The 20210-nt window shown below is 43.0% G+C and overlaps 1 protein-coding gene across 12 annotated transcripts in view; it reads right to left on the bottom strand.

Moving 5' to 3' along the window:
• The window catches only part of tns1b (tensin 1b), a 233516-nt gene that overhangs the window by 78545 nt on the left and 134761 nt on the right, over positions 1-20210 (bottom strand). For 11 of the 12 annotated variants that reach the window (XM_031806233.1, XM_031806228.1, XM_031806232.1 and 8 more), the window contains 3 exons: positions 6993-7042; positions 1844-2015; positions 1514-1687 (listed from right to left, as the gene is read on the bottom strand). In XM_031806233.1, coding sequence (XP_031662093.1) covers positions 1514-1687; positions 1844-2015; positions 6993-7042 — 396 coding nt within the window. Of the gene's footprint in view, positions 1-1513; positions 1688-1843; positions 2016-6992; positions 7043-9918; positions 10210-20210 lie in introns of those variants that run through there. The other variant, XM_031806238.1, reaches the window with a different exon arrangement.

The following is a 20210-nucleotide window of genomic DNA, read 5'->3' as shown; positions in this document are numbered from 1 at the left end:
TTACCTTAAATTGTTTAACTTGGGTGAAACGTTTCAGGGAGCTTCCCACAATAAGTTTGGGGAATGTTGGCCCCTTCCTCCTGACAGAGCTGGTGTAACTGGTGGTGTAAGTTTGTAGGCCTCTTTGTTCCCACGCACTTTTTCAGTTCAGCCAAAAACATTTCAATAGGAATGAGGTCAGGGCTTTGTGATGGCCACTCCAATACATTGACTTTATGTATGCTTGCGGTCATTGTCCATTTGGAAGACCCATTTGCTACCAAGCTTTATTTAACTTCCTGATTGATGTCTTGAGATGTTGCTTCAATATATCCACATAATTTCCCTGCCTCATGATGCCAACTATTTTATGAAGTGCACCAGTCCCTCCCTCAACAAAGCACCCCCACAACATGATGCTGCCACCCCCGTGCTTCACGGATGGGATGGTGTTATTCGGCTTGCAAGCCTCTCCCTTTTTCCTCCAAACATAACGAGGGTCATTATGGCCAAACAGTTCTATTTTTGTTTCATCAGACCAGAGGACATTTCTCCAAAAAGTACAATCTTTGTCCCCATGTGCAGTTGCAAACCGTATTCGGTCTTTTTTTAATGGCGGTTTTTGAGTAGTGGCTTCTTCCTTGCTGAGCGGCCTTTCAGGTTATGTCGATATAGGACTCGTTCTACTGTGGATATAGATACTTTTGTACCTGTTTCCTCCAGCATCTTCACAAGGTCCTTTGCTGTTTTTCTGGGATTGATTAGCACTTTTTGCACCAAAGTACGTTCATCTCTAGGAGATAGAACGCGTCTCCTTCCTGAGCGGTATAATGGCTGCGTGGTCCCATGGTGTTTATACTTGCATACTATTGTTTGTACAGATGAACGTGGTACCTTCAGGCATTTGGAAATTGCTCCCAAGGATGAACCAGACTTGTGGAGGTCCACAATTCTTTTCTGAGGTCTTGGCTGATTTATTTTGATTTTCCCATGATTTCAAGCAAAGAGGCACTGAGTTTGAAGGTAGGCCTTGAAATACATCCACAGGTACACCTCCAATTGACTCAAATGATGTCAATTAGCCTATCAGAAGCTTCTAAAGCCATGACTTAATTTTCTGGAATTTTCCAAGCTGTTTAAAGGCACAGTCAACTTAGTGTATGTACACTTCTGACCCACTGGAATTGTGATACAGTGAATTATAAGTGAAATAATCTGTCTGTAAACAATTGTTGGAATAATTACTTGTGTCATGCATAAAGTAGATGTCCTAACCGACTTGCCAAAACTATAGTTTGTTAACAAGAAATTTGTGGAGTTGTTGAAAAACAAGTTTTAATGACTCCAACCTAAGTGTATGTAAACTTCCCAAGTCAACTGTATATATTGGGAAGGAGACAATTGCCTGAGAACGCCATCTACTGTCTCAGAGCAGCATAAACAGTACAAAGCCCTGATACGTTTGTATGACAGCTGCAATGTTTCTCAATATGCTTGTGAGGGCTTTAGATAGAGTACAGTATCACTGTCTCACCTTGTTGTGTATCACCACCACATTGTGACTGTCTGCGCTCAGCCAGGTGTCCATGGCCTTACAGATACTGCAAATCTTATCGAGGGCAGGAGCGTGGTGGTCTGGCCAGCCAAAGTCCAACACCTTTGGATTGAGCTGGTTGATGTCATACCGTTTCTCGCTGAGGTTGAAGAGCTGAAAAAGTTTCAACGTTACAATATTTTCTTTTCCATTTCTTTCTTTTCTTTTTACTCTACTGCGAAACAAACACTTTTCCAGAGGGGACTGATCCCCTTTAAGCCTATGTATTGGTAGGGCGAGCTGATCCTTGATCAGTGGGGCAGCCCTTACTAGGTAGTTGTCTTGGTGTTTGGAGCGCAACATGGAGGCCACCTCGCGGAGGTTTGAGGCGTAGCTGGTCTCCTCCACGCAGCTGGGGAAGGAGACGGAGATGATCCGCTCTGTGATGTAGACCAGGTCCACCTCATAGCTCTCCTCCAGGGCCTGCAGCAGACTCACACTCCTGGGGTAGGGAGAGGGGAGGGGAGAGAGACCAACTGTATTTTTTACACTTTCCATGGCAATAAAGCTTTGCAAATTAAATTACTAAATTACAGTAAGGGAGGCAGGGTAATGTCAATGTCAAGTCAATTTCAATGACAAGTTGAAAATAGTTGACTTAGAGCTACTTTTCTGTGTGTATTGCATTGGTTTGGCAAAATTAGATTGTTCCTTCAATGCCAATAAAGTGTATTTAGAATGTAATACAGAGAGAGAGAGAGAGAGAGAGAGAGAGAGAGAGAGAGAGAGAGAGAGAGAGAGAGGATCAAGATAAAGACAGAGAGAAAGAGACTGTCTGCTATGAAAAGTGCTATCCATAAAACCCACTATCTGCAACTGACTGAATACCGGCCAGAGTCTTTGTTAAATCCCATTTCTTAAGGACATGACATCACTAAATCACTGTGGGGTCAGGGTAGCCTCCAAACTCCAACAGCTGTCCAGTACATTAAACACACACACGCACAAAATGCAGTACATTAAACATGTATGTTTCGCTTGGGAGCCGCTCGGACGAAAACAGTGGAAAGAGATTGATTCGAGGGATAAACAAAGCCTGATATGAAACTATTCCGCATTCCGTGAGTGTGAGCCTCAGCAAACCAAACAAAACATTTTGCTCAATCGCGAAGAATGAGTTGGGGCAGAGCGGCCACATGCCTTTTCCCCAATGTGATGTGTCCGGACTGCAATCGGGAGCAAGCCTGAAACTGACTGGGAGAGCATATGGCTCAGAGAGAGCGATTGAGCGTCTACTAGAAATATTTCCCACGTCTCAACTCTGGAATGCCGATTTGGAGGATATTGCTCATGTGTCTGCTACCGGGAAATACACTGGTTTAACAGTGCAAACATGTTGTACATCTGGCACTATGAGAAACCACCTTATTAGTCAAAAGAAATACTAGACAAAGCAATATATCAAAAAGGTTCTCTGCTAAACAAATATACTGTATGATTCGTCCTCTCTCACTCTCCCTACTCTTATTATGTGCTTTATACACTCTCTTATCTTACTATATTTCAGTCCCCCTCCCCCATAGTCTCGCAATTCTCTCTCTCCTACTCTCCTTGAGGGTATACAGCTTATAGAGTTGCGGTTTGGGTCTCCTCCAGGTACACCAGCATGCACTGGGCTCCAATCTGCTTCTCATCAGCGCTGCTTTAGCTACAGACCAGACCGACAGCCTTCACTTTATCAGTCCAGCGCATATCTCGCTGCGCTCAATTACGCAGCTGCACTGATCGCATTTACGCATTTGAACAAACATAGCCGGTGGAAAAAATAGCTCTGCTATTGCCACTGCAGATAACACGTTCATGATAGACATCCTACATAGTGTGTGATGAAGGTGAATATGTGTGATAATAATTGTGTGTGTGTGTGTATGTTGCTTTGACGGCAATGTGGCGAGCCAGAGGGAGCACATGATTGGTTGATTTTGTTTCTCAATGTTTTATACAGCTGCATCATTATTAAAAACATCACCTCTGCTGTATCTTTGTCTTGTAGTATATGCTAGTAAGGCACAAAACTGACAACATATGTTATGCCAGGAAGAATCTTACATATAAAAGAGTAGGCTAGCTATATATCTGCACAACAGCTTGGCTAGGCTATTTCCAGGGCTTGCTGGTTAGCTAGGGGTTGTTCCCTTGACACAAATGGATAATATCAACTTCTGTTTGCTGCATGCCTCTCTCACAATGCACTGCTTCATATTTGGAGCTCCGTAAAAATGTCTAACAAATGGTCTCGGAAATCTCAAAAAAGTACACAGCAGTGCTATATTACATTGCTGCTTCACCCTATGATGTTAATGCTTTTCTTGGCAAGGAAACAAAAGAGTCCTGTATCCAAAATAAGCTCTGCACATTGATAGCTGCTACAGAGACAGACCAATAGGGTCTAATAAAATGGACGCAAGCCTTGGTTGACATCCTTGGTGGGGTTAATGTGAAAAACGTATAGGCCCTGTCAGTAAAACATGGGATAAGACCTGCTATCCTACAGATGTCGGATCTTAATATGACCCATTTCGTCGCAGGAGGATTTTAATGTTCATTTAATATTTAGAATTGATAGCCAGCGGGCAGCTGGAAGCGGTGCTTGTAGGCTATACAATAATTTAGACTGCAGATCCACTGGGCGTCAGTTCAAGTAGCCTATGTAGGCTACGTGCAGGCTACAGCGTGTCTCGTGTGAATTCGTATGTGGATTATAATAAATTGACAATATTTGTAGGGGGTAGACGTATTTTTCATAAGGGAATATATATATATTTTTTTACATCAATTGTTTTATTATATGTTCAAGGCAAGCAAGAGGCTAAATAAATTCATGGTTATCTCAGTGCCTGTTTGTCCAGTAGGATACAGCTGCTAACAACTGCGCACATATGCCAGAGTGGGCATGGGCATAGGTTCAAATCCAGTCTACTAATACCCTTAAATATTTTGGAGGAAGTAGTACTTTTGTAGTTACTCTCTGTGCACTGTACTTGCACTCGTACTGAAGTAATTTCTGATGGAAGTAACTTACGTTTTACTCCGTTACAACTTACCAAATATGTCACTTTAGTTACTTAGATTTATATTATTATATTGTTGCTGTCGGATTAAATACTCCTAAACCAAATGTTGTGATATATATTTATTTTCATTAATCGATATTATTGGTTTCCCTTTTTACGTCTGTACTGTATGAACGTTTCACAACCCCTTGACCAATGAAATGTAGTCAAAATATCTTGTCATCAAAACTCTTCATGTCCCTCGGCTCTCAACATTGTCCGTCAAACACAGTTTCATCTCCGCCATGGCTCTTGAAGTGAGGCACATATTTCTTGTCTTAATTTTTGTCCTCAGATTTATTTTTCTTGGGTTCTTAGCCAGACTCGATCAGAGGTAAGTCACACTTTAACTACCTTCTGCCTTTGTGATATATATTTCTGGAGTAAGATAAGAATTTCAAAGATATCAGTCTGCTGTTGAAATTGTGTTTTGAGGATATCAAATGGCTAGTTAGAATCTGACAGAAAAAGTTGATTCTCCTGTTTTTAGCTTCTCATACGATCTCTGTCCTGAGCACTCTGGAGCAGGTTTTCATCAAGGATCTCTCTGTACTTCATCAAGGATCTTCATATTTCCCTCGATCCCAAATACTCTCCCAGTCCCTGCCACTGAAAAACCTCTCCCCCAGCATGATGCTGCCACCACCATGCTTCACTGTAGTGATGGTGCCAGGCTTCCGCCAGACGTCAGTGACGCTTGGCATTCAGGCTAAAGAGTTCTATCTTGGGGAAGGAATACTTTACAAATGCACTGTACTTGAAATTATATCATTCTACATTAGGTATATATCTGTCAATCAACTGATGGCCCAAATCAGCTCATCAATTTAGTCAGGGAAACACAAACAGTAGATTATTGTGTTTCACACCTTTTATGTGACTATTGATAGGCTAACGGATAGCCTACAAAATGTAGCCTATAGGAATATAATGAATTAACAATGGGCCAATTACAACCATCGATGGCACTTGATTATAACCAATTGATGTCTCGTTAAACCATCAATATGCACTAGATTCACCCGCACAGCTGATCTCAATTGCAACCATTATTGGTCACTTCTACCACTCCCTAAAAGGTGATGTCAGTGTTACCTTAGTAAGACATTAGTATACAATGACGAGATGCTCATGTCTCCGCCCTAACAATATGAACCATCCCAAAGGCAGGAATGCAGGCGACAAGCTTAGGTCTGCATATCAAGACCATAGAAACGGTTTGGGCTTATTTGGCAAGAATGACCCATCTCGCTTTGCCTCTTCCTCTCTGCCTTAGTCCTGCTCAAAACCAAAGTCTTTCAAGATACGTTTGTCCTCTTGTTGGTATTATCAATGGAACAATGTAGTCCTTTTGGAACAAAGGGCAATTTGTCTATTTTACATGCATTCTGTACAATAGAAATGAAGTATTTCCTTGTTTACCACGGCAATCTATTGTGACACTGTATGAATGAAAACTAATATTGGCGTACTGTTATTTTATTTGTTTACTATTTATGTTATCTAAAAGTGTCTGGTATGCTAATTTCTTATCAAGAAAAATAAGAAATGACCCTTGCCTGTCCATATTTAAAATGTCTAACTACATCGAGTCAATTTGGAGACTGCATTATTTGTGCCAGAAGTACTCGGGCCAGAATTGAACCCACACAAACACGCTAGGCCTACAGTATATGTGTGCGCTGAAGGCAGTGGCCCTAATTGCTAAACCACCCCAGGCCACAATTGAACTGAATTTTGACAGTTAATTCGTAACCTTAGGATACACTAGACACTTGTATGTCGTAGCCTAGTGGAAACCAATAACTATCTTGTGTTGTTAAGCTATATTTTACTACAGGTGTTGATGTGTATGGCTGAATTTCAGATACATTTTTGTTCATTTGAATGTTGCAGTAATAGGACCTAGGCCTATTGAGAGCAAGAGAGAACATTCTTTTAAGATAGAGAGCCCTGATCCCAATGACTCGAATGCTCTCGAATGGAGAGAAAGAGAACTGTACATTTTTAGCCAATCACAAGGCTCACTTGAACTTCCTGATTCATCAGCAAAATTCTCCAAAACAAAAGAGTGATCAAATTAAGATCCGACATCTATACTGTGCGTGGGAGCGATTCAATGAGAAGGAAAGAGTGAGCCGTAAAACTACCTGCACGGAAAGATCCCTGAAGAGTGAGTCTACTTTCATATTTTCATTGCATCCCCCTTTTCATGGTTCTTCATATTGGTGAAAGACAGGATTTAAACCGTTTCGAAGTCCCTGTGTGGGGACTTGGTTTCCTCGGAGGGAGGAGGGAGGGAGAGGAGAGGACAGGAGAAGAGAGAGGAGAACCTTGCAGAACACCATGTGATAAAAGGGTCTTACCTTGATGATCTGCGTCGAGACTCCATACTCTTTGTGGACTTTGTTGAACCCTGAAACAAAAGCAGACATAGAAGCCATTATAGTGAAAATTCTTAATAAGGAGACTTAAGAGTTAGATATCAAACCCAACATACAGTTAAGCTGGTTGACAGCGAGAAAGACCAAGCACCCAAAATACCCTTGAACTCATAAATCACCAAAAGCATTTCTTTCGCACAAATTATTTTGGTGTGTGAACACATGTTTTGGGGCAGATCCAGGGGCAGTTATTATAATTTACAACAAATGGTTATTTCCCGAAATGGATTTGAAATTATTGTTTTTTACACACACACAGACACACACACACAATAAAAGTGAAGAATACACACAAACAATGTATCGTAAGTAGATGAAGAATACTACAACTAAGAGCAAAACAGTCATAGACTAAGAATCATCATTATCATGCGAAACACTCTCATTTCCCCCCAACACACAATATAAGAGAGGACTGCATTGTACAGTAAGTAGTCTCTGTTTTTACTTTTTACTGTCTTTGTTTTTACTCTCTTTGGGCCAGTTTCCCAGACCATTTAAGTGTTACAGTACTATACACATTACAGGTATAACTATAACGGCATTTCTATGGCTGCCCTCCCATCCACTCCCATAGAGTTCAAAGATCAGAGAGACTTATACACTCCTCTTGGGAAGGGGGAGGCAGGGTCACATGAGCTCAGGTGAAGACCTGATGTTATCTATCATCATCCATTTCTTCAGTCTGGCTGAGGGTTTGGCGATATGGCCAGAATATCATATCACTGTATTTAAAAAAAAAAATGGATAGTATTACTGTATTTGACACTATTTTATGTTTTTGAAGAATAAACGTTGTACATTTTCTTTATGATAGTCCGTAACCCTAGGGTGGCAACACATATACTCTAAGTGATTTGAATGGATATTTCTCCATTCTGATTGTTTTAACTTCAACCCCCCCCCCCACCCTCTTGCGATTTAGAGCAAAACACTTGGGTGAACTGTTGGAATCATGGAAATAGAATGACTATTCTAATTCTATAGTTAGAATATAATAGTGAGCACTTTGAATAGAGTGTTGTTTGACATGGCAATGGATGAGTTAATGTGACAGGGTAGGAACTAAAGTGTTGATAAGTATTTCCTAGGGGACCCTATAATCTTTCTCTCTCTTAGCTACTTCATGTAGCTAACATATTCTTGCTCTGTGTATTCCTCTTTGATTTAGAAGATACTGTTATACAAACAACATGATGATTTAAGTCTACACCTTCACTGGTATTAATAGGCTGTATAGCTCAATATGTTTGTGCTTACTCAGTACATTTATTAGCTAGCTAGATATTAGCATTAGTGCTAACAATTAGCATTGCACAAGATTCAGGCCCAACTTGCCAAGAAAGGATAAACTAGCTGTTTGCAGATGTAAGAAACAAACTAATAGTGTCATTATAGAACGCTAGTGGATTTATAATAAGAAGCAAAGTGAAAACAGCATCGTTGTCATCGACGTTGCATGTGCTGCATTGACCATGGAGACTGAACGCAAGAGTCTCGTGGTCTAGGAACAACAAATGCACTCCTTGAGTGACAGGGGGCGTGGCTAGGTCTGTGTGGAAAGCGCCATGGAGAGAGAGAGAGCCGAGAGAGATGACTCAAGTAGCGAAGTAAATTATAAACATGGACGATACACGGCGTATCACATTTAACAAACGAAACACTCAAATACCCTTATAGAGGATAAAGTAAAAAACCTAAACCGGTCCCTGCATTAATACCGGTATATCATAAAATACGGTATACTGCCCAGCTCTAGTCTGGCTAACCACACTAGTTCTTAGATCTCTCTTTCTCTCTACCTCTAACTCTTCTCATCTTCTCTCACTCTCTTTCTCTCCAACCCTCTCTCTCTCATTAGTACCCTGCAGAGACAATTTGTTTTGACAACTTCTATCCCTTATTCCCAAGGCCCTTTTCTTTAACAAGTCCCCCGCGTACACATGTGGCTAGGCCGATTGTAGCGACACAAAGTGTAGCCCCAACATCTGTGTCTCTCTCTCTCTCTCTCAAGCTAAATGCTTCAGTATGTCGGAACGCAGGACGGCTATTCAAGTGGAGAGAGAGAGAGAGTCGCTAGAGGAGGACAGAAACAAATGAAAGAGAGAGAAAGAGAATGAAAGGACTATCTTGGGTAGGACAGATGTAACCAACAAGGCGGACCAAAACAAACAGTCTAGCCTACAGCTTGATGACTAAAAACTAAGAGAGACACTGTAAGACTGGGGACGTTGAATTGTGGGAAAGTGATTGGTTCCTAATTAGTCAAAAACAATGACTGTACAGTTTTATGAGTGTGTGTGTGTGTGGGGGGGGGGGCTGTTCTGGTGACATTCCAATACATACAGGCCTAAGTGAAATAAAAGTCTACCTATTTCCAACATTTCCTCATCACAGAACAACAACCAACTCCAAATCAAATGTCCAGACAATGTTCACTTCATCATACTCCAATCACCCCCCCCCCCCACCTATAACCCCTTGAGCAACAACTAGGAGGAGGGTGGGTTTGGGGAGGTAGCAAGTGGGGGGTCTCCATGGAACCCTGATCAAAACCATCTGGGAGCCTGGCTTTACAAGCAGGCCTTACAAATGAACCAACAGAAAGAAAGAGGTGGGGAGAGAGGGAAAGGATGGGGGCTGGTAGGTCTAAAAAGGGAAATAAAAATAAAAGTTTCACAACAAAATACCCGAGCATGGGCAGAACAGGAGGAAAGATGGGAAAACTCAGACGAAAAACAAAGAGACACAAGACAAGAGAACGGGTCATTCGTGTAGCCTACCTCGCTCCCTTCACAGGTACCCCAACCCTCTCCCTCATCCCTTCCCTCCATTCCTTCTTTCCTACCGTCCTAAACAGGTAGCCTGTACTCCATCGCCAAGCCCCCCGTAGGGAGGACAGACGTCTTCGCAGGGACCCTCCCCGGTTCATCTCTGGAGAGGAGTGAAAGTCTCTCTCTCGCCTTCTCTTCCTCTGTCCTTCTTTCGCTCTCCTGTTCCACCCTCGTCCACAAAACTCTCCCTTTCTCTTCCAATGGAGGAATAAAGAAGAAAAAAGGTTTCCGCTATTTCGGTCGAGAGGTTCCAACGGGGCACCACATGCCTATAGCCTCCACCAGACTCCACAGAGTGTTTGCTCTCGTTCTCTCTGGGTTTGTTTTCTCCCTCTTTCCCTCCTTCCCTCCTCTCTCTCTCTCTCTCCCTCCCTTTCTCACACACACACATCCTTGCCCCCCTTTCCCACTCCAAACCACTCTTCCCTCCTTCCCTCTCCCTCTGTATCTCTTCATCTTCCCCCTTTTGGTCTCTACCTCTCCTCCCTCTCTCCTCTCTTCCATGCTGTGATTTTGTAACACTATGCCCCCATGTTCTTTCCCTCCCTAGGGTTAGACCCCTGTCAGCTGACATGCTGCCTTCACCCACTCTCTTCCTGCTCTTCATTAACCCCACTCTTTTCTTTCTCTTCATTAACCCCACTCGCTTCCTGCTCTTATTTAACCCCTTCCTGGCTGTGTGTGTGTGTGTGTGTGTGTGTGGTGTAAATCATGGAGTGTCCTCTTACTTGTGTGACAGGACATCCGTATAGTTCTTGACAAGGGTAAACTAACTAACAGTCCAGACTGTCACAGGCCCAACTGAACGAGGTCAGAAACAACAGCAATACCCTTTGGCTTGACATAGAAATCACAGATGACCCCTATCTTGACCTAATCTCCCATGCTGTGATACCTCACTAGAGTTCTTCAATTATTGTTCAGCAGCATTTGTCTAGTCATTGAGCTTATGTCCCAGTCCAAGTAAAGAGGGGAAAAAACAGATGACAAAACACTAACAACAAAACACTAACAAAACTAGGACAGAGAAGTGGGTATTGCACATGTAATCATATGATAAGCTCTGATAGACTGAGGGGCCCAGGAACACTAGTGAGACTGAAAGACGTCAGTGTAACCACAGAGCTAATGCTCATGACCGGCCCTAGGAGCTACGTGTTGCAGTACACGTCCCATGATGCTTTGGGCTTTGGCAGACACTTTCTGTTCATCTGTACAGACTTCAATTATGCCCTCAGCTGGAAAAGTCAGACTCAGTATGAATCTGTGCATTGTACTATAAGCAATACGGCAGACGTGCACACACACACAGAGATACATACACACATATACCCACAAACCTTCCCCCCCACACACAACCTCCCACCTCACTCAACAGCCATACTCCCCCAAACTCGTCCACAAAACAAAGACAAATGGAGCCAAAAGGTTGACCACCTCCTCATCTCTCCTCATCCCTCCTCCTCAGACAGACACAGATCCTCACAGTCCATTTGTTTCAGAGGGATCTAACCCAGGATGTGCATCAGTCAGTAGATCAGGGGGATTTGGCCCACAGTGAGGCCATTAAATTAAACACGGGATGCCAGTGGTTTAAGCCCCCAACATCAATGATTGAATCATAGCTATCTGATTACATCTGAGCTTTAGCAAAATCTAAATGCATATTTATGGCCAAATAGGATTCCGAGTTGTAATAGTAAGTGTGTGTGTCTGTGTAGTGTTGTGTTTGTGCGTGCGTATGTGTGTGTGTGTGTGTCTGTATGTGTGTGTGTGTCAATTTGTTTGATTAGTGGGAGAAATACTGTAGACAGAAGATAAACTCACTCTGTTACCTGTGAAATTGTGAAATGTACAGTATGTATGTACACACATAGAAGTACACACACAAGATAATGGCTCACGTACAGTACATACGGTACATTAAGCATTTCCGATTATAACTGACTGCAGAGTCCCAATGGAACAAAGATAAAGTCTTGCATCAAAATTATACGTTCATCCATGTTTCTCAACTATCAAATTTCGAGAGTTGTTGCAAAAGTCAAGGGATTTTTTAAAGATAAGGGTCAAGGTTTGGGATAGGTTTTAAGCAAAAATCTCAAAACAACATTTTATCACTGGATTCAAACTTGCAACCTTGGTAATCAGAGGCAGATGCTTACACCCATCTTCCATCCCTGTCCACAATCCCTGTAGCAAATCCGAAGGTAATACCCTAGTGGTCAGTTTCCATGTCAACTCCCAATGTCCTCAGACGTGGATGGACGTCAAATACTGACTTGTATCGCTGGTGACCTGGCTGAGATAAATAGCATAAAAGTCTGCAGGCATGCACAAACACACACACACACACACACACACACACACACACACACACACACATAGCTCTGGATAGTGCTTCATTTTCCTCCTTAAATATGGGCTGCGTCTTGGCTTGGGTCATTCAACTTTCTAGAGTTTTCCCTGTTAGTTAACACTATCAGTGTTTCCATTTACTGTGGCAATTGTGATCAAATCACTGCAATATTAGCCACTTTCAATGCAACATACTGAAACATAACGAGCAATGCAAGAGATTTTGTTGAAGGCACAAGGTAACGGACTAGAATTCTATTGCGCACGACTCAGCCCGTACTCTACACAGACCGATGCGGCATAACTAATCAGAGCTACGGTAGGCTTACATCAAATCAAATCACATTTTATTTGTCACATGTGCCGAATACAACAGGTGCAGACCTTACCATGATATGCTTAATTACAAGCACTTAACCAACAATTCAGTTTTAAGAAAACAGATTTAAGAAAATATTTACTAAATAAACTAAAGTAAAATGAAAAAATTTAAAAGTAACAAAATGAAATAACAATAATGAGGCTTTTTACAGGGGGTACCGGTACAGTCAATTTGCGGGGTACAGGTTAGTTGAGGTAATTTGTACATGTTGGTAGGGGTAAAGTGACTATACATAGATGACAAACAGCAAGTAGCAGCAGTGTAAAAACAGGGGGGGTGTCATCAATGTAAATAGTCCAGGTGGCCATTTCATTAATTGTTCAGTAGTCTTATTGCTTGGGGATAGAAGCTGTTAAGGAGCCTTGCGGACCTAGACTTGGCGCTCTGGTACCGCTTGCCGTGCGGTAGCAGAGAGAACAGTCTATGACTTGGGTGACTGGAGTCTTTAACACTTTTTTGGTCCTTCCTTTGACACCGCCTGGTATAGAGGTCCTGGATGGCAGGAAGTGTGGTCCCAGGGATGTACTGGGCCGTACGCACTACCCTCTATAGCGCCTTACAGTCGGATGCCGAGCAGTTGCCAAACCAGGCCGTGATGCAACTGGTCAGGATGCTCTCGATGGTGCAGCTGTATAACTTTTTGAGGATCTGAGGACCCAATGCCAAATCTGTTCAGTCTCCTGGGGGGGGGGGTATTGTTGTGTCCTCTTCACAACTTTCTTCGTGTGTTTGGACCATGATAGTTTGTTGGACACCAAGGAACTTGAAACTCTCGAGTTGCTCAACTACAGCCCCGCCGATGTGAATGGGGGCTCAACTACAGTCCCTTTTCCTGTAGTGCACGATCATCTCATTTGTCTAGCGAAAAATATACCATTTTCATAAATGGATCGGTGCCATTTACTTTGAACTGGACTGTTTACAGCTGTGGTCGTGAGTAGATGCGCTTGTTTTGAGATCAAAGCAAGATCTACATGTAGCCATGTGTGTGCATTTTGTTCATATCCTTTGCTAGTTAGTGAGTTATTAGCCCAGCTATAGATCATTTGTAGTCAACAATAGGGAATTGATTGCTTCCTATAAGAGCACAAAACAATTTCTAGACATCTTTGAAAAGCAAGTCAGATATAGAGCTTTTTTTTGTCTTAAAGGGGCAGTGTTGTATTTTGAGACAGGCTTGAATAAGCTAAGTAGCCAATAGACAGAGGGTAGCATCATTTGTCTGATTCTCTGCAATAATGGTTTGGGAATAATAATACATTGTATTTTGTAAAGTGGTTTCTTGCATCAAACAACACAACAACATTTTCAGTCACCTCCTTGTCTGAAGGACAAGTGGATAAACAGATGAATGCCCTGCATGTTTTTCAAAAGTCTCATGGAATGTAGGTCTACATTGAACACCACACATTGGCTGCTACTGTAGGCTGAATGATATAACAGCTATTTCCATGATAAAATGTTATGGGAGGCATTTTCTCCATAGTTTTTTTATGGTAGGCCACTCTGGTAGTCCTACATTATGATCAAATAGCCACAGTAGTCTACTTGGCCACTGTTAAAACTGTCACTTAAAGCAGGTACAGCCCCAGTGTTCACAATAAAGTGCGCTAGAAGTTGCACAGAACTTCACAATGTTCAATTTTGCACTCAGCAGATGTGCAATTTGCTCAGTGCCTAAAAAAAAATTGAGGGAACATTAGTCATAAGTCCCCATCTGTAACATGATACTTCCCTTCTCAGACTAAATAAGACCCATTCCAAACCCAAAAGGAAACGTGTCATAGGCAACCTATGCTGTATGCTTGGCTATAATACTTGCATGGCTGGCTCTGTACTGGATACTGAATAGACCATAAAAAAAACATACATTCACAAATGCAAACATACAACACACAACACAAATGTAGTAGTAGCAACTAATACAGACAGTCTCTCTCATTGTATGTGTGTGCACGTGTGTGGGTTAGTTCATGCATGTGTGCGTGTGTGTGTGCGTGCATGCATGCGTTCGTTCGTTTATGCATGTGTTTACATATGTGTGTCTGTGCGTGTGTGTCTGTGTGTGTGCACATGTTTGTACGTGTGTGTGTGTAACAGCAGGACAAAGCTCAAAGTGTCTCACTACCCCCTGAGGTTGTGTGGTCAGTGATACACCATCATATGGAATTCAGCTGAAGAGAGACTAAACGTTTATTTGGATCAACGCAGAGTGCAATTACTCATACACAGCTGTGACTGGATCACCGTGTGTTTGCATGTACACTGCATATTGCATTCATTTGTTCAGTTTCTTTGTGTTTATGTGTATTTCGTTATGTTCTTTTATGAATGAACACAATAGATGAATGTGTATGTACAGTACCAGTCAAAAGTTTGGACACACCTCCAGGGTATTTCTTGATTTGGACTATTTCCTACATTGTAGAATAATAGTGAAGACATCAACACCATGAAATAACACATGGAATCATGTAGTAACCAAAAAAGTGTTAAACAAATCAAAATAGATTTTATATTGGAGATTCTTCAAAGTAGCCATCCTTTGCCTTGATGACAGCTTTGCACAATCTTGGCATTCTCTCAACCAGCTTCATGAGGTAGTCACCTGGAATGCATTTCATTTAACAGGTGTGCCTTGTGAAAAGTTCATTTGTGGAATTTCTTTCCTTCTTAATGCGTTTTAGTCAATCAGTTGTGTTGTGACAAGGTAGGGCTGGTATATAGAAGATAGCCCTATTTGGTAAAAGACCAAGTCCATATTATGGCAAGAATTATCATGTTTTAGGGAATATCCAGATGCAGACAGTGTCGAAGTAACAAAAGTGTATTAAAAAGTGTATTACTAGAACAGGGGGCAGGCAAAACGACAAGTCGAGGGCAGGCAGAGGTCAGTAAAGTCAAAAGTCCAAAAGGTACAGACCGGCAGGCAGTCTCAGGGTCATGGGCAGGCAGAGGTCAATAAAACAGTATGGTGTGAAAAGGTACAGAATGGCAGGCAGGGTCAGGGCAGGCAGAGTGGTCAAAACCGGAAAAACTAGAAACAGACAGGGGCAAGGGGAAAACCGCTGGTAGGCTTGGCGAACAAAACGAGCTGGCAACAGATAAACAGAGAACACAGGTATAAATACACTGGGGATAATGGGGAAGATGGGTGACACCTGGAGGGGTGGAGACAAGCACAAAGACAGGTGAAACAGATTAGGTTGTGACAAAGAAGAGCTCAAATGAGCAAAGAGAACGACAGTCCATCATTACTTTAACACATGAAGGTCAGTCAATATGGAAAAATATTCAAGAACTTTTCAAGTTTCTTCATGTGCAGTTGCAAAAACCATTAAGAGCTATGATGAAACTGGTTCTCATGAGGACCACCACAGGAAAGAAAGACCCAGAGTTACCTCTACTGCAGAGGATAAGTTCATTAGAGCCTCAGATTGCAGCCCAAATAAAGAAACCACTACTTAAGGACACCAATAATAAGAAGAGACTTGCTTGGGCCAAGAAACACGAGCAATGGAAATTCGACCTGTGGAAATCTGTCCTATGGTCTGATGAGTCCAAATGTGCGATTTTTGGTTCCAACCGCAGTGTCTTTGTGAGACGCAGAGTAGGTGAACAGATGATCTCCTCATGTGTGGTTCCCACCGTGAAGCATGGAGGAGGAGGTGTGATGGTGTGGGGGTACTTTGCTGGTGACACTGTCAGTGATTTATTTAAAATTCAAGGCACACTTAACCAGCATGACTACCACAGCATTCTGAAGTGATATGTCATTCCATCTGGTTTGCACTTAGTGGGACTATCATTTGTTTTTCAACAGGACAATGACCCAAAACACACCTTCAGGCTTTGTAAGGGCTATTTGACCAAGGAAGGTGATGGAGTGCTGCATCAGATGACCTCCAGAATCACCAGACCTCAACCCAATTGAGATGGTTAGGGATGAGTTGGTCCGCAGAGTGAAGGAAAAGTAGCCAACAAGTGCTCAGCATATGTGACTCACCACCTGGATTCGGTATTATGTAGCAACATTAGATTTTTTTTTTTACATTGAATAAAATTAGAGACTCATAGCTCCAAAATGGTATATCATACACTGCATTTGAGGAAACACTGGGAAAGTAATTATGCTTTGAAAATTGATCAACTTAAACTCACTTTTGAGAAAACCGTCATTCAATGTTTTTGTACAACTATTGGAGAGCCCAATAGTTTGTCAAATCAAATCAAATTTTATTTGTCACATGGTTAGCAGATGTTAATGCGAGTGTAGCGAAATGCTTGTGCTTCTAGTTCCGACAATGCAGTAATAACCAACAAGTAATCTAACTAACAATTCCAAAACTACTGTCTTATACACACAAGTGTAAGGGGATAAAGAATATGTACATAAAGATATATGAATGAGTGATGGTACAGAGCGCCATAGACAAGATACAGTAGATGGTGTCGAGTACAGTATATACATATGAGATGAGTATGTAAACAAAGTGGCATAGTTAAAGTGGCTAGTGATACATGTATTACATAAAGATGCAGTAGATGATATAGAGTACAGTATATACGTATACATATGAGATGAATAATGTAGGGTATGTAACATTATATTAGGTAGCATTGTTTAAAGTGGCTAGTGATATATTTTACATCATTTCCCATCAATTCCCATTATTAAAGTGGCTGGAGTTGAGTCAGTGTGTTGGCAGCAGCCACTCAATGTTAGTGGTGGCTGTTTAACAGTCTGATGGCCTTGAGATGGAAGCTGTTTTTCAGTCTCTCGGTCCCAGCTTTGATGCACCTGTACTGACCTCACCTTCTGGATGATAGCGGGGTGAACAGGCAGTGGCTCGGGTGGTTGTTGTCCTTGATGATCTTTATGGCCTTCCTGTAACATCGGGTGGTGTAGGTGTCCTGGAGGGCAGGTAGTTTGCCCCCGGTGATGCGTTGTGCAGACCTCACTACCCTCTGGAGAGCCTTACGGTTGTGGGCGGAGCAGTTGCCATACCAGGCAGTGATACAGCCCGCCAGGATGCTCTCGATTGTGCATCTGTAGAAGTTTGTGAGTGCTTTTGGTGACAAGCCAAATTTCTTCAGCCTCCTGAGGTTGAAGAGGCGCTGCTGCGCCTTCTTCACGATGCTGTCTGTGTGGGTGGACCAATTCAGTTTGTCTGTGATGTGTATGCTGAGGAACTTAAAACTTGCTACCCTCTCCACTACTGTTCCATCGATGTGGATAGGGGGGTGTTCCCTCTGCTGTTTCCTGAAGTCCACAATCATCTCCTTAGTTTTGTTGACGTTGAGTGTGAGGTTATTTTCCTGACACCACACTCCGAGGGCCCTCACCTCCCCCCTTTAGGCCGTCTCGTCGTTGTTGGTAATCAAGCCTACCACTGTTGTGTCGTCCGCAAACTTGATGATTGAGTTGGAGGCGTGCGTGGCCACGCAGTCGTGGGTGAACAGGGAGTACAGGAGAGGGCTCAGAACGCACCCTTGTGGGGCCCCAGTGTTGAGGATCAGCGGGGTGGAGATGTTGTTGCCTACCCTCACCACCTGGGGGCGGCCCGTCAGGAAGTCCAGTACCCAGTTGCACAGGGTGGGGTCGAGTCCCAGGGTCTCGAGCTTGATGACAAGCTTGGAGGGTACTATGGTGTTAAATGCCAAGCTGTAGTCGATGAACAGCATTCTCACATAGGTATTCCTCTTGTCCAGATGGGTTAGGGCAGTGTGAAGTGTGGTTGAGATTGCATCGTCTGTGGACCTATTTGGGCGGTAAGCAAATTGGAGTGGGTCTAGGGTGTCAGGTAGGGTGGAGGTGATATGGTCCTTGACTAGTCTCTCAAAGCACTTCATGATGACGGAAGTGAGTGCTACGGGGCGGTAGTCGTTTAGCTCAGTTACCTTAGCTTTCTTGGGAACAGGAACAATGGTGGCCCTCTTGAAGCATGTGGGAACAGCAGACTGGGATAGGGATTGATTGAATATGTCCGTAAACACACCATCCAGCTGGTCTGCGCATGCTCTGAGGGCGCGGCTGGGGATGCCGTCTGGGCCTGCAGCCTTGCGAGGGTTAACACGTTTAAATGTTTTACTCACCTCGGCTGCAGTGAAGGAGAGGCCGCATGTTTTGGTTGCAGGCCGTGTCAGTGGCAGTGTATAGTCTGCCTGGGAGCAAGACATCCTGGTCCGTGACGGGGCTGGTTTTCTTTTTGTAATCCGTGATTGACTGTAGACCCTGTAGACCCTGCCACATTCCTCTTGTGTCTGAGCCATTGAATTGAGATTCTACTTTGTCTCTATACTGACGCTTAGCTTGTTTGATTGCCTTGCGGAGGGAATAGCTACACTGTTTGTATTCGGTCATGTTACCGGTCACCTTGCCCTGATTAAAAGCAGTGGTTAGCGCTTTCAGTTTCACGCGAATGCTGCCATCAATCCACGGTTTCTGGTTTGGGAATGTTTTAATCGTTGCTATGGGAAAGACATCTTCAACGCACGTTCTAATGAACTCGCACACCGAATCAGCGTATTCGTCAATGTTGTTGTCTGATGCAATACGAAACATATCCCAGTCCACGTGATGGAAGCAGTCTTGGAGTGTGGAATCAGATTGGTCGGACCAGCTTTGAACAGACCTTAGCGTGGGAGCTTCTTGTTTTAGTTTCTGTCTGTAGGCAGGGATCAACAAAATGGGCGGGGCAGGGCCTTATATGCGTCGCGGAAGTTAGAATAGCAGTGATCCAAGGTTTTGCCAGCCCTGGTTGCGCAATCGATATGCTGATACAATTTAGGGAGTCTTGTTTTCAGATTAGCCTTGTTAAAATCCCCAGCTACAATGAATGCAGCCTCAGGATGTATGGATTCCAGTTTGCAAAGAGTCAAATAAAGTTCGTTCAGAGCCATCGATGTGTCTGCTTGGGGGGGAATATATACGGCTGTGATTATAATCGAAGAGAATTCCCTTGGTAGATAATGCGGTCGACATTTGATTGTGAGGAATTGTAAATCAGGTGAACAGAAGGACTTGAGCCATGTTTCCGTGAAGCAAAGAACGTTACAGTCTCTGATGTCCCTCTGGAATGCTACCCTTGCTCGGATTTCATCAACCTTGTTGTCAAGAGACTGGACATTGGCGAGAAGTATACTGGGGAGTGGTGCACGATGTGCCCGACTACGGAGTCTGACCAGAAGACCGCTACGTTTCCCTCTTTTACGAAGTCGTTTTTTTTGGGTCGCCGGCTGGGATCCATTCCGTTGTCCTGGGTGAAAGGCAGAACACAGGATCCGCTTCGCGAAAGTCATATTCTTGGTCGTACTGATGGTGAGTTGACGCTGCTCTTATATTCAGTAGTTCTTCTCGACTGTATGTAATGAAACCTAAGATGACCTGGGGTACTAATATAAGAAATAACACGTAAAAAAAACTAAAATCTGCATAGTTTCCTAGGAACGCGAAGCGAGGCGGCCATCTCTGTCGGCGCCGGAAGTTGTCTATACCCATTCAGCATTGTTCACACCCCTTTAAGTCTTAGCTCCTCCCATTTATTAAAGTGTTGATCCAACCAT

This window comes from Oncorhynchus kisutch, linkage group LG26 (genome assembly GCF_002021735.2).
Source record: "Oncorhynchus kisutch isolate 150728-3 linkage group LG26, Okis_V2, whole genome shotgun sequence".
In the NCBI taxonomy this organism is placed as follows: domain Eukaryota; kingdom Metazoa; phylum Chordata; class Actinopteri; order Salmoniformes; family Salmonidae; genus Oncorhynchus; species Oncorhynchus kisutch.
This window is presented reverse-complemented; position numbering and strand designations above follow the sequence as displayed.